The 12605-nt window shown below is 45.3% G+C and overlaps 2 protein-coding genes across 5 annotated transcripts in view; one reads left to right on the forward strand and one right to left on the reverse strand.

The window, feature by feature from the left end:
• The window catches only part of Kctd9 (potassium channel tetramerization domain containing 9), a 29101-nt gene extending 25422 nt beyond the window's left edge, over nucleotides 1-3679 (reverse strand). Inside the window, exon 1 of the mRNA XM_059273418.1 lies at nucleotides 3552-3679. Within this exon, the coding sequence (XP_059129401.1) occupies nucleotides 3552-3599 (48 nt within the window). The 5' untranslated portion in view covers nucleotides 3600-3679. The remainder of the gene's footprint in view (nucleotides 1-3551) is intronic.
• A 1272-nt stretch (nucleotides 3680-4951) lies between these two features.
• Cdca2 (cell division cycle associated 2) overlaps nucleotides 4952-12605 on the forward strand; it is a 34201-nt gene continuing 26547 nt past the window's right edge. For 2 of the 4 annotated variants that reach the window (XM_059273413.1, XM_059273414.1), the window contains exons 1-3: nucleotides 4952-5015; nucleotides 5111-5284; nucleotides 6939-7090. In XM_059273413.1, the coding sequence (XP_059129396.1) occupies nucleotides 4952-5015; nucleotides 5111-5284; nucleotides 6939-7090 (390 nt within the window). Of the gene's footprint in view, nucleotides 5016-5110; nucleotides 5285-6938; nucleotides 7091-11501; nucleotides 11630-12605 lie in introns of those variants that run through there. The other 2 variants (XM_059273416.1, XM_059273415.1) reach the window with 2 other exon arrangements.

The following is a 12605-nucleotide window of genomic DNA, read 5'->3' on the forward strand; positions in this document are numbered from 1 at the left end:
TTCTTAATACCACCCTTTACAGGGAATAAATAGGAAAGAGATCAAAGGAAATGGGGAAGCATATGGAGCAAAGATGGATGGTGTAGGCACAGCTGACCTTTCTGCAGCCAGTAACAGCCCCCTCCTCCCTATGATTCAAATGAGTCAGTGTTTGGGGCGTATAGTCCTCAAAGCCCATCAGTAGAAGAGTTTTGGGCTCGTGCTCAATCAGTTGTGTATTTATTTAATTGTAAACAGTGTGCCACTGTCAGGAATGTTTTCCTAAATGATAGGATTTTTATTTACTCAGATGACAAACTGGCCAGCAGGGACCTTTTAAATATTTATCATTAATTTTAGTGAGATTCTGCTAAATATAAGGTTGTCTTCAAACAATAAAGGATTTTATTCTTTTTCATGTACGTGTGTTCAGGTGTGTAGGCACCTGTGTGTATTCAGGTGTGTGCACATGTGTGTTGAGGCCCAGGCGTGACTTGGGGAGTCTTTTTCCGGTGTTCTTCACCTATTCACTGAGGCAGGGTCTCTCAACTGATCCTTGAGTTTGGCACCATGGGCAGCAATGCTAACCAGCTTCCTTCTGAGAGCCCTCATCCTTGCCTTCAGGGGCTGGAAGTCCTGGTGGACTACCATAGCCACCTAACATCTGCTTCTCAGGATCCAACTCTGTTCATCACACAAGCTGCTTGTGCAATGCTTTTAACCTCCTGGCCCCGAACTCACAGGGATCACCTGGCTCTGCTTCCCGAGTGCTGGGATTAAAGGTGTGTGCCACGGCTGCCCAGCAACCTCTAAAAGTTTTTTAAAACTAAGACAAAGTAAAAAAACAAAAAACAAAAAAACCCAAGACCATTTGCCGGCATGTACAGGAAAATACATTTTTTTTCAAGTCTTAGTAATTCAAATGACCTCATCATACCACTGGATAATCAGCCAAAGAACCATATAACCCAAAGAAGAAGCTGACTATTAATAGCAATGATTAAGGGAAACTTCAAATAATTTTCTTAAAACATGGCACTCTTCGGCTTCTGAGATCCTTTTATTATTGTTATTATTATTATTATTATTATTATTATTATTATTATTATTATTTTAACTTTACAGCTAATGCCAGGAAAAGCAGTCAGCTTTGCCACCTTCTCAGTGTTTACTGTGCTTGCATAATCAATACTGGCTTCAATCTGCAGTGTCTTTGAGGTAATCTGGTAAAGTCACTTGGCATTGGCTTATTCAGTTAAGACTGAATGATGTCAATCTCCAATGTACTTAGAGGCGTCTATATATCATATGTCAGAGAGAACCAACCGGTGCTGGTGATCAACCTACTCACATGTGCAGGCCTCTGTTCTGGACCAGCTCAACAAGTTCAGTGACTAAAGGCCCGCATGTTTTCCACATTAGGAAAGCCACATTTTAAAATTACTTTGTTTTAAAATAAAAACAAAAATAATATACATTCCTTCCTAAATCCCAATGGGTCATCTTATACCCTCCACGGTACTTCATTTCACTTAGGAGAAACCAGCTCTTTCATCAACATTAAGAGCACTTATCAGTTACACAAACAGAAAACGCATGTTGATACCCTGATGCACGGTGATGAGATCTGGGCCTTCCTACTTCCCAGCCCATAGCCACAAAGCAAGCTGTAAGAGGGAAACCTACTCGAAAAAAAGATTGTTCTCATGACTAAGGGATTAAAAATAGAAACCAGGTAAGTAAGGAGGCAATCTAAATGATATATCTACTTTACAGACAGGAAACCAAACTATTTCAGAGTAGCACTTCATTTGGGAATATTTTAATGAGCATCCACACCATGTTTACGACACCCCTGATTAAATATAGTTGCTATGTATATACAACATATCCATCCATATACATATGCAGGCAGTATTGTGATCTTGTCAAATAAGAGTCATTTTAGAGGGCTGGAGAGATGGCTCAGCAGTTAAGAGCACTGACTATTCTTCCAGAGGACCTGGGTTCTATTCCCAGGACCCACATGGCAGTTCACAACTGTCTGAAACCCCAGTTCTAGGGATTCTGACACTCTCACACAGATAGACATGCAGGCAAAACACCAGTGAACACAAAATAAGAATATATTTTTCCATCAACCGAAAGGAGAGGAAACAGCTTCAAAACCTATGTTCTCTAGCTTAGTAGGAAGGACTTAGGGCATAGTTTCTTTGAAATATTAAATGTCAGTATTCTTCACTTCAGACTTTACCATCTTTGCTTGTAAAGCATATGCATGCACCATTATTTGAGATGCACTTTCCCCAATCTTCTGAAATTTCAAAATATTTTAAGTAAATAAGATTTAAATTGGAAACTCACAGTCAAACACAAAGTTTAAAACTTTTTAGAAGGTTTTTAAAAAATTTAAATAATATACAAAGAGCAACTCACTCAATTTTGGGACAATAAAATGCAGTGGATTCAGAAGAAATTTAGAGTTGAGGATTCATAAGGGCCTCTGAACACTGGGACTTCATGGAGTACCACAGCACAGGCCAGCACTGGTCCAAGTGCACAGCCACAGTGACACACTGCATCTATGAAATCTCTCAGTAACCACAGACTTTAGTTTATGAAAACCAGCCAGCTCGAGAGTTGGTAGAGGAAAAGTTCACGATCAGAACTGGTAAGAGCCTTTGCTTGCGGCACATATTTTCTGAAGCACTGGTAGAGCTTATGCCAATACTATTTCTGTATGAATAGCAAATTTTAAGACAACAAAGTGGCAGAGCACAAACCTCACTGTGGTTCAGATTTCCAGAGTCCCTTTACTCAAAACTACGGACCAGTTGAAAAGCCCCCCCCCCCCCTTAATACTCTTGAATAGTTTTGCTATGCATACGTGTAGGAATTAAGAGTTTTCCGGCCAATTAGTAGAGTGGGGCCAATGTACCTTGAACTGAAACTTTAAAAGGCTTCATTACTTCTGAGCCTTTAAACAGGCTTACTTATGTGTGGGGCGGTCATTTAACCACACATTACCAGTCCGCCAGAAACAGCCAACATTTTCCAAATAACTTTCAAGGGTGGGGCAGGAGGCTGCTGTAACATCGGAAAAATATTTAGCACCACGCCCTCCACGGAGGCCTAAACGCAGCAAAGGCTACTGTCAAATCAAGTCATTCTGGTCTGCTGTCACAGTCCTCGAAGTGACCAAAACAAGGCGACACAATAAAACGTGTACAAAAGTTTTGCACAGTGTCAGGGCAGGGGGCCCCAGGCACCTCGAAAGAGGAGGGAAGCATTGCAGACCAGGTCCCCATTCTGAGGTTGTCACTCAACCGTCCCCTGGAGTTTGCCTTCTCCCGACCTGGCCAGGGTCACCCGCCTCGGTGATCTCTGCCTCCTCCCGGGGCTGAGCATTACTCAGCACCGATAAGGACAGGAGGGTGCCGCGGGAAGGTGGGAGGGGACCTCGGCCCGCCGCTCAGGTGACAGCGGCGCCTCGGAGCTCCGGTGGCCGGGGTGCCGGGACCTGTCGGGGACTGAGGGGTCCGTCCCCAGGTCGCGCCCCCGCCGCCGCTTACCTTGCCGTTCCTTGGGCTGCCGTTCAAGAACAGCGTGACCCGCCGCATCGCGCCGCCCGCGCCGGGTCCTGAGGGAGCCGCCACCCTCGCCCCCGGCCCGCCACCCGCCGCGCTCCGCGCCCGCGACACCCCTCCCGCCTCCCACCCGGACTCTCCGCCCTTCGCCACCTTCCTGGTCGGCCCCACACTCCTCACGCACGCACTCTCAGTCCCACACCCCGGGGTTGGCCGAGCCTCCTTCCCACCCCGCCCCTAGGCTCCTTAGCCTGCTAGCGGCCCTTCCCCCAACCGCGCCAAGACCGACACTGAGCAACGCCAATCAACGCTCGGCGCCGGCCGGCATTCAGCCAATCAGAGTTCCGCGAGGGGGTGGGCTTAGACTAACGCCAGTCGGCGGAGGGAGGAAAGAGAGGCTGAAGGCTGGTTGACGGAAAGGAGTATCAGCGAATCAGAGCAGAACCTACTGGTAAAGGGTGGCTCTAAGCGTTACTGAGCAGGCGTACGCTGGAGTGTAGGCAGCTCTCATTTGCATAATGAGGCGGAGTCTAAGGAAGAGGCGGGACATTGAAGTCCCATACTCCAGTCAGCGCCTTGCTCTGCTTCAACCCCTCCTACCATCCCACCCACCAAGGTAACGGCTGGTGTTGGGATTGGCTAATGAGGGAAACTAGCCATGCTGCGGTTATGTCGCGATTGGTCTAATGGTTCATTTTCGAAGTTTGCAGCAGCCAATCCAAAGGTTGGAGGCGGAGTTGTCAGCTAACTGAAGTGTTGCTCCGCGGGACTCATAGGTAGTCCCCAGGACATTACTTTGCCGCAGGTATGTCTCGCTAGGGCATCATTCAGGGCTGGCCGTGGTTCTCCCGGGATACACGAAGGTCTCCCTGCGGCGTCCGAGAGCGCGGCGGTGAGGACCGGAGGGAGCGGGACGCACGCTCGCACATGGACGACGGCTCGGGAAGATCCCTCCGCGGGGGGCGTGGCCGCAGTTTGAATTTGCGGGCGGGTAGCGAGACCAGTTCGCTTCGCCTGGACGTGGTGTGTCCAGGCGTGCAGCGGGCAGCAGGAGTCCAAGCCGGCTCCCTTCCCGGGCCTCTGGTGCTTTCTGAAGCGGAGCCTGCGCGACGCTTGTCGTCGTTGTCTGAGGGAACGCGCGGGCCTCGAGTGTAAGAGGTAGGTCTGTTATCCGGCCGGGGTCCAGGGATGGACAGGCCCGACTTGTCAGGTAAGGTCTGCTTTGTTAGGTCAATAGCATCTCTTTAACCAGAACGCCCCGAATTCTCTCCCCACATGTTCCTCTAGTACAGATTTCGTTAGAGTTCCGTCGCGTGCTTCTTGACTTGTACTGGGATTATTTTTCACTTTTTATTCTTGTTTCTCTTTATGTCCTACATCTCCAGATGGATACAAGTTCACACGACGAGCCGCTCTCTGAATCCAAGGAGTGTGCCGTTAGTAATTCTGGTATGTTGGTGACTTGTTGCCTCGGTTAGACGGAAGGTTTGAGTGTTTTTTCTTGATTGTGTTGCTCAGCTCTGCAACGTGTTGTCCGTTTTCAGAAAATGCCTCTTTTATCTTGGGAGCCGGGAAGCTTGTGACCCCTCAGAAGCATATAGAAGACGGGACTCCTAATCTTTGCAACCCCGGTACGGTTAAGACACCTTTGGACTTCTCCACAGTAACTGTAGAGCAGTTGGGAATCACACCTGAAAGCTTTGTTAAGACCCCTTCAGGTAAGAGAAGTTCTCGTATTGCACTTTTTCAGTTTTAAAAATAGCCGTAGTAGGCCCCATTGTACATGTCTATACTGACTGACTTTCTTGCTGTGCATATTTGTATTGACCCTGCAGACTGGCTTGTTTGGGGAGACTTCTGTGCTCATCACAGCTCGCCATGGACAGCAGGGACCAAAGGGGTGCTAGGACTCCCAACACAGTGTTCCTAAGTCAGTCGTTCTTTGTGCCACCCTAGAAAACATCGTATATGAAACTAAGAGGAAGTCGAAAGGCAGTTAAGAAAGGATAGCGCTGGCAAGTTGTGTACCTCATTCCAAACTCACAAAGAGAAAATTGATCCAGAGGCTGATTTCCTTCAACCTCAGGAAGAAAATTCACCTGTCAAATCTGACCTAGATGGAGAAAGAAATGTGGGAATGGAGTTCTTTGAGTAATAGAACAGCAAGAAGGATATCATAAAGAAGGATAATGAGGCACTGGAGGGGCCAATCACACCATACTTTGTAAGGCTTGAATTCGGCTAAGCCAAAGTGGCATTCGTTCTGTGTTGTTCAGAATTATCGCCGAAGAGACTAGATTCAGTTTTGTGTGCATGGGCAAAATTCAGGATGATACACTGAAGGTTTTAAGTAGCTTGTCTCAGAGTAAAAGAATTATTTTGAAAAAAATAAGAACAGAATATAGGAGTCTCTCACTGGCCCCAGCCACATAGGCGCTGTCTTCCATGAGCACTCGTAAATTTGTAGAACCAAAGGTATGAATAAAGCTTATAGATACTGACTTTTGCTATGCGTACATGCATACCAGTGATTGTGCTTAATTTATAAATTAGCCACAGTAAGAGATGTGGCCTACTGGTCTGTGAGTAGGCTCTCGGAAACATGTTCTTATCAAGCTAGTTGAGTTTAGAATCAAGCTTAACCATCACAAAGCGTTGTTTCTCTGCTTAGATACCTTGCGGTCACTTAAAAGAAGCACTTCTAGCATAGCTGAGTTACTGCCATCACTGCTCTTGAGGCTGGAGTGAACCACAGTAAAATAATGTTTATTTGAGTGCAGTTACTGCTGCGAACCTCCACTGTCTTACAGCCCAGATAGCCAGTGAGTGACCTGAGGTATGTGACATATAAGGCATAGGTATTACCTTCAGAAAGATGAGGCACATCCTGGGCCAGATGTTGTTGGACAGTGGATTTTATGGTGCTTGGAATAGCATGTTGTTTTAAGTCTGAATTGCTTTAGCCTGTTCCCATGCAATATTTTCAGAGTTTGGATGACCACAGTAGGTGAAACCATAGTACAGTATAGTATAGGTACATGGTTTATGTTATAAACAAGGAGAGATTCTTAGCATCAAGTTGTTACTCCTGCCCTCTCCATGTACTGGGGATATAGAACACAAATGAAAACTAAGAGGATTCATGGCCTTCTATGTGCCAAGTGCTGATCTAGAAACGTGAATTAAATCAGTGGTCAAGTGAAAGTCTCTATCCAACTGTTTATACATGAGCTATTTTGCCAGTAATTTTTTAGTTTCCTGTAACATGTATTTACTCTATTTTCTCACTCATGGTGGCCCATCACTAGCACAGGACACAATTACTGACCTTAGCCATCTTTCATTCTGATGTGTGAGGGCGTTTTGTTGCAGGAAAGTCATCTTCCCTTCAGAAGATCAGGCGACGGTCTACAGTCGGTGTCCGGGGCTCTCCAGAAACAAATTGCCTGATCCGTTTCATTGCTCAGCAGCGAAGCCTAAAGAATGCTACAAGATCTCCATTGGCACACAATTCCCCCTTTCAGGTATATTTTCTCCTGCGTGCTCATGAATTTTGTGAAGGACATGTTTCACTCTAATAGAGGGTTCTGCTTTCTGACACTTCTCTGTTTGGGTCTTGGGGGGTGGGAGGACGGACTACCTTCTATGTCTTGCAGGGATTGTGGGGTAACATACAGCCTGATAACCTAGCATGGCTATGGTAAGATTTAGCGGATCTTTGACTTTCTAGAGGGGCTTTCTGTTTTGTAAAATTTTCATAGAAGGAGGAAAGCTCTCCTCCTAGTGTTTTTCTTTCTGTGGCTCCTCTGCATGTCTACTGTTTTCATAACTGCTGGTTGGGCAGAGAAGGAGAAAAAGGAACAAGTGGCTTCTCTTCTAGTGTATTTAGCTCTTTGTTTTTCAGATTTTATCAAATTAATGCATGCCCCTAAAAGGTCAAATAGGTGAAGGCTTGTTATGAAAGCCATAGGCCCCACTTAGCACTACTCCGCAGAGGGCAACCACTGTGATGCTGGCCTTCATACTCTAGAATAATTGACTTCCGTTATTTCCACGTCATTCTTCTGCTTTGCAACATGGTCTGTGCATGAGACAGTTTCTTGCTCATGTAAAAACAGAACCATGGAGTTTTCCTGAGTCCCCTTTTGGAAGATCCATGAAATCAACTGTTTTTCTAATTTTACTAAATGTTATTTGCCTTTACCCCAAAATATGTTGGTATTTATACTCATGAAGCAAAACTAAGTCATGAGTGGGATTACTGGCCTATTAGCATGGGCCATGACAATGACATCACACTGTCATCATATTAGTACTTGCTGGGCAGTCACAGGAAATGATATTAGTTTCATTAAATATCTCTGAAGCACTAATAATGATAAACTTCACTACATCTCATTCTTCAAATATTGTGTGTAATGAAGTGGGAAGTTTGCATCAAGCACTTCAGAAGTTTCTAGGAATGTGTATGATTGAGTTGTGTGGACTGACCTGGCTATTTTTTCACAAAACCATGATTTTTACTTGATGGATCAACTGATAGAAAAATTGTGGTTTGTCGGGCTTGTAAATGTCATGGATAGGCAGTGATCTACCACAGAAACTGAACCCTGTCTTATCAGTAAGGAGGGTTGCATTTTAAGAGGAAATTAAGATTTTAGAAAACATGTACCCGTGACTGCACTTAACAGCTTCTTGACTGATCAGTGAGTATAACATAAAATACTTTGATATCGCCTTTTTTAAATGAACCACTTTTTAGAAGGTGTGAAGAACACAGAAAACGAGCATTTTCCAAATGATCAGTGCATGCTATTACAAAACCTCTTGTAGGTAAGAAATGTCCCACATTGCAAGGTAGGCTGATAGATTGGTTTTTGTGTATGTGAGTCTAAGCATATGTATGGCCCAGAGGTTGACATCAGGTTTCTTCCTCTATTGCTGTTTACTGAACCTGAAGCTTTCAGACTTGGCTACACAGACTAGCCAGCAGGTTTCCAGGATATGCCTTTCTCTGTGTAACAGCCCCCAACAGACATGTGCCATCATACTTTGCTTTTACATGGCTTTTGGGGATCCAAACTCAGGTCCTCATGCCTGTGTTGCAAGTTCTTTGCTCACTGAACCAGCTCCCCAGCTCCTGAATCTATTTAAAAGATTTTACTTGAAAGATAAAATGCATCTATGTGCACCACATGTGTGTGGTGCCCACAAAGGTCAGAAAAGGGCATCAGATCCCCTGGGACTGGAGTTCTAGGGTTGTAAACTCTGCCATGTGAGTGTTAGGAACTGAGCCTAAGTCCTGTCCTCTACAAGGGCAGCCAGTGCTGAGCGATCTCTCTAGCCCCACCCCTTAAATATCTTATAAATATTCCGTTGCTGTTTACTTCTGTGTTCTGTGCTCACTGCCCACAGTGGACAGTGAAGAATTAGCCCTCTTTTTTCGTACACTGCCCTTTCTCTCCAGAATCCCAGGAGCTTGGTTATGTTACCAGTCATGTGATTGCATTATTATGGTTCTGGGTACTAGTCTGAGCTAGGTTTTCTTTTGTGATTAGCTTACCCTTTTTTCCTTTGGGTCACCAGATCACTGTGTTCTCATTCTATTTATTAGTTATTTTTTATTGCTATGATAAAATACAGTGATGGAGGCTGCCTAAGGAAAATGGGTTTACTTTAGCTTATGTAAACCCATTTTCCGGAGAGACTCCATAATGGGGGAGGCATGGCAGCTCAGAGATCATAACTTATTTTTTTTTTTTTTTCATTTGTTTTTCGAGACAAGGTCTATCTGTTGTTCTGGCTGTCCTGGAACTCTATAGACCAGGCTGGCCTCAAACTGAGCAATCCTCCTGTCTCTGCCTCCCAGGTGCTGGGATTAAAGGCATGCCACCACGGCCTAGTGAGAGATCATACGCTTATTCACATGTAGAAGATGGAGAAGGCAAACTTGAACCCAAGCAAGGCTATATGCTCTCAAAGCCACTTCCTCATCCTCTCATGTACTTTCTCCTATGAGGCTGCACCTCCTAAAGGATCTGGAACTTCCCAAGCAGTGACGCCAACTAGGAACCAAGTTCAAATGCCCACACCTATGGGGAACAGTTCTCATTTAAATCACCACATTCCTTTTCTGTGCCCCACTCTGGCTGTCCCCCCTCTACCTGTCTTGTTTGACTGACTCTATTTCCCTTCTTGCCATCCTTTCCTTTTGGTCTCAGCACAGTTCAGGCTTGTGTGGAACTCAGTCCTTCTGGAGCCTCAAACCCCCAGCTGTTGTGATTACAGGCGTGTGCCCTCATGCCCTGCTCCCTCTAGCCTCATGCTGTTGCCAGCCATTTTTAATCTCTCGGACCTTCATGACTTTGGCTGTGTTTAATACGTTGAGACACTTCCTCATTTGGGTTGTAAGACTACACATTGGCCCAGTTTTCTTCCCATGTCACTGGTTATTTCTGGGTCTCTCTACTATTTGCTTTGAGCATCATCTATGTGCTGATGACTCTGAAATGTCTGCAGCTGACATCCCTAGGGCTCCAGACCTCCATGCCAGCTACCTGTGTAGTCACTTTGAGTGTTGAGTGAAGTGTTTCGAGCATATCCCGGCCTAATTAGTTACTTGTTCCATTGCTGTCACAAAACACATGGTTATTCTGGTTCACAGTTTTAGAGTACAATCCATGGTGATGGGAATGGCATGGTAGAGGAAGGGAGCTTGAGGTCACATTGTATCCACAGCTAGGAAACAAAGTGATGAATACTAGTGTCCCATTCTCTTTCTCTTCATTTAGTCTGGGGCCCCAGCCCCGGGATAGTACAACCTGCACTGAAGGCAGTCCTTCCCCCTGCTTTGGAAATGCCTTCACAGACAGCCAGAGGTTTGTCCCTCTGTGGTTCTAATCTTAGCAAGTTGACTATCAGGACACCATCATTCTAGCTAAAGCACCTTACCCAGCTCACTCAGGCCAGATACCTCTTAGTCATCCTCGGTCCTTTCTTCCTGGGGGTGCCCATCCAACTCCTTTAGACTGCATTTCAAGGCCTATCTGAACTTCTTCATCTCCTTCCTGCCAGGGTCCTGAACTGGTCTCCTTACTCCTGCATCCTCACTCATCCACCCGCCATTACACAGATGAAAGGTGTTTTAGAACGAATGACATCGTGGCCTCTGTCACTTTAAGCTTCCCATGTTTCCTATTGAAACCATACCCAGCGACTTGTTTGAAGTCTCTCTGTCCCGCTGGTCTGGGCCCTGTGCACTTGTGGCCTCATCCCGGCCTCCTCCAGTCAGTGGGCGCGCAGGCTTGCTTTCTTCCCATTGTTCAGGAGGGCTTCTGCTCTTTTTTTTGCTATATGCCTTGTTCCCTTGGTGTTAAAACAGTTTTCATTGGGGTTTCAATTCAGATGCCACTTGGGATCTTCCTTTCCTAAATAGCCAAAGCAACACATTACTCGGCTCAGCCACACTGGTGCTTTCTCCATAACATCTGAGTATGTTCTTAAACCTCATTCTGGGGTATCACTCCACTCCCATCCCCACCCACCCACCCTACCCCAAAGCCTTGAGCACCTGGAACAGTTTCTGTACCTGGAAAGAATGGGACTTAGCAACACCAATGCAGTTCATGAGACAAAGGCATGACAAAGTTTTCGTTGCTTTGTTCATGAACATTGTTCTCTTCCTCTATCGGGAACAGGTTTAATTAGGGGAACTTAGTTTAGGCCTTCCTAAGTGCTCCGAGTTCCTGGGATAGTAAACCAGCCCTGACATATTCAAATAATGTCACAGAAAGGCACTTTCAAGATAGTGTGGGTGCCTTTAAGATAATCTTTGTTACTCAGATGAGTTGCCCACAAGCCTGTTGGGAATATTATGTGCTGCTGTTTATGTCATAAAGGTTTATGTCATCAAGTACATTTCAGTTTGAAATGTTCCACTATTATGTAGTAGGCAGTTTGTCTTGTGACTGTGCTTAACTAGGAATAGAATCAAATATGAGAGCAGATCATCAAACATGACTTCAGGATTTTAACAGCTTTTCCTCCGTATATCGTAAAGGGAGGTAGCTTTTTTCCCCTTCCTTTTGCCCATAGGTTAGAATGTTAAAATTGCCACAGTCCTTATTAGGAGAAATGTTAGTGGCCCAAGATAAAAGAAAAAGCAGCCTGGATAAAGTGCTTGATCAGTAGTTTATTTTTCATATGAACGGAACTTTATAATTTTATGTCATTAGCTTTATCTAGTAGTATAAATTCATTTTTATCTTTGTGTAGAACCGCATGGGCAGGCTTTCTAAAAGCTACTGGGCTTGCTGTGTTTGTTTCTGAAGTGAATGGTTGGCTTTCAGCCCTAAGGAAGTGAGTGTCTTCCAGATCTTACAAAGTTAGGACGTTAGCCAGGAAGAGGTAGGAGTGTGTCAGAAGTGTGTGCTGGAACTAGAGCGGTCATCCTTGTCTTGTCCTGGTCTCCAGGCTGGAGAGCATCTGTGCGCTAGGCCCAGTGTGCTGGTCTGCAGCGATTTACTTCATGGCTGCTCTTGGTACAGCCCTTGCAGTACAGGATACTCCCTCTGCCTTTTTCTTCCTTGCGCTCCAGCCCTGAGGTTGGTTTGTTCTGAACTGCTTTCTCGTTCCCTTTCATACTGTCTTGTTGACACTGTCTCAGTGATGGCTACCAAGGTTGTTCTTAACCCTTAGAATCCTTTTCAGAATGATTTATTACACCCTTCCTGCCCCCCCCCCCACAAATAAGTAAGTAAGTAAGTAAGTAGAGATGCATTTGGTCTTAGAGCCTCTATAAAAACACTTCCTACCCATTTTAAGTTTCTGTTAGCCTGGCTCAGTAGCTACCAACATATTGGGTATATGTCTGTGGGTAACCACTTAGCTATTCTTCTTTGCTCTGATCTTAAAAAACAGGGACAGAGGCGCACTAAGATGGCTACAGCACACGAAATATTCAGACAGCAAATGTGTAATTCTGAGGAAAAGAGGCTCGCTCTGTCACACTAACTTGTCTTCATAAGCCTTCGTGGGCTT

The sequence above is a fragment of the Peromyscus eremicus genome, chromosome 9 (genome assembly GCF_949786415.1).
Source record: "Peromyscus eremicus chromosome 9, PerEre_H2_v1, whole genome shotgun sequence".
In the NCBI taxonomy this organism is placed as follows: domain Eukaryota; kingdom Metazoa; phylum Chordata; class Mammalia; order Rodentia; family Cricetidae; genus Peromyscus; species Peromyscus eremicus.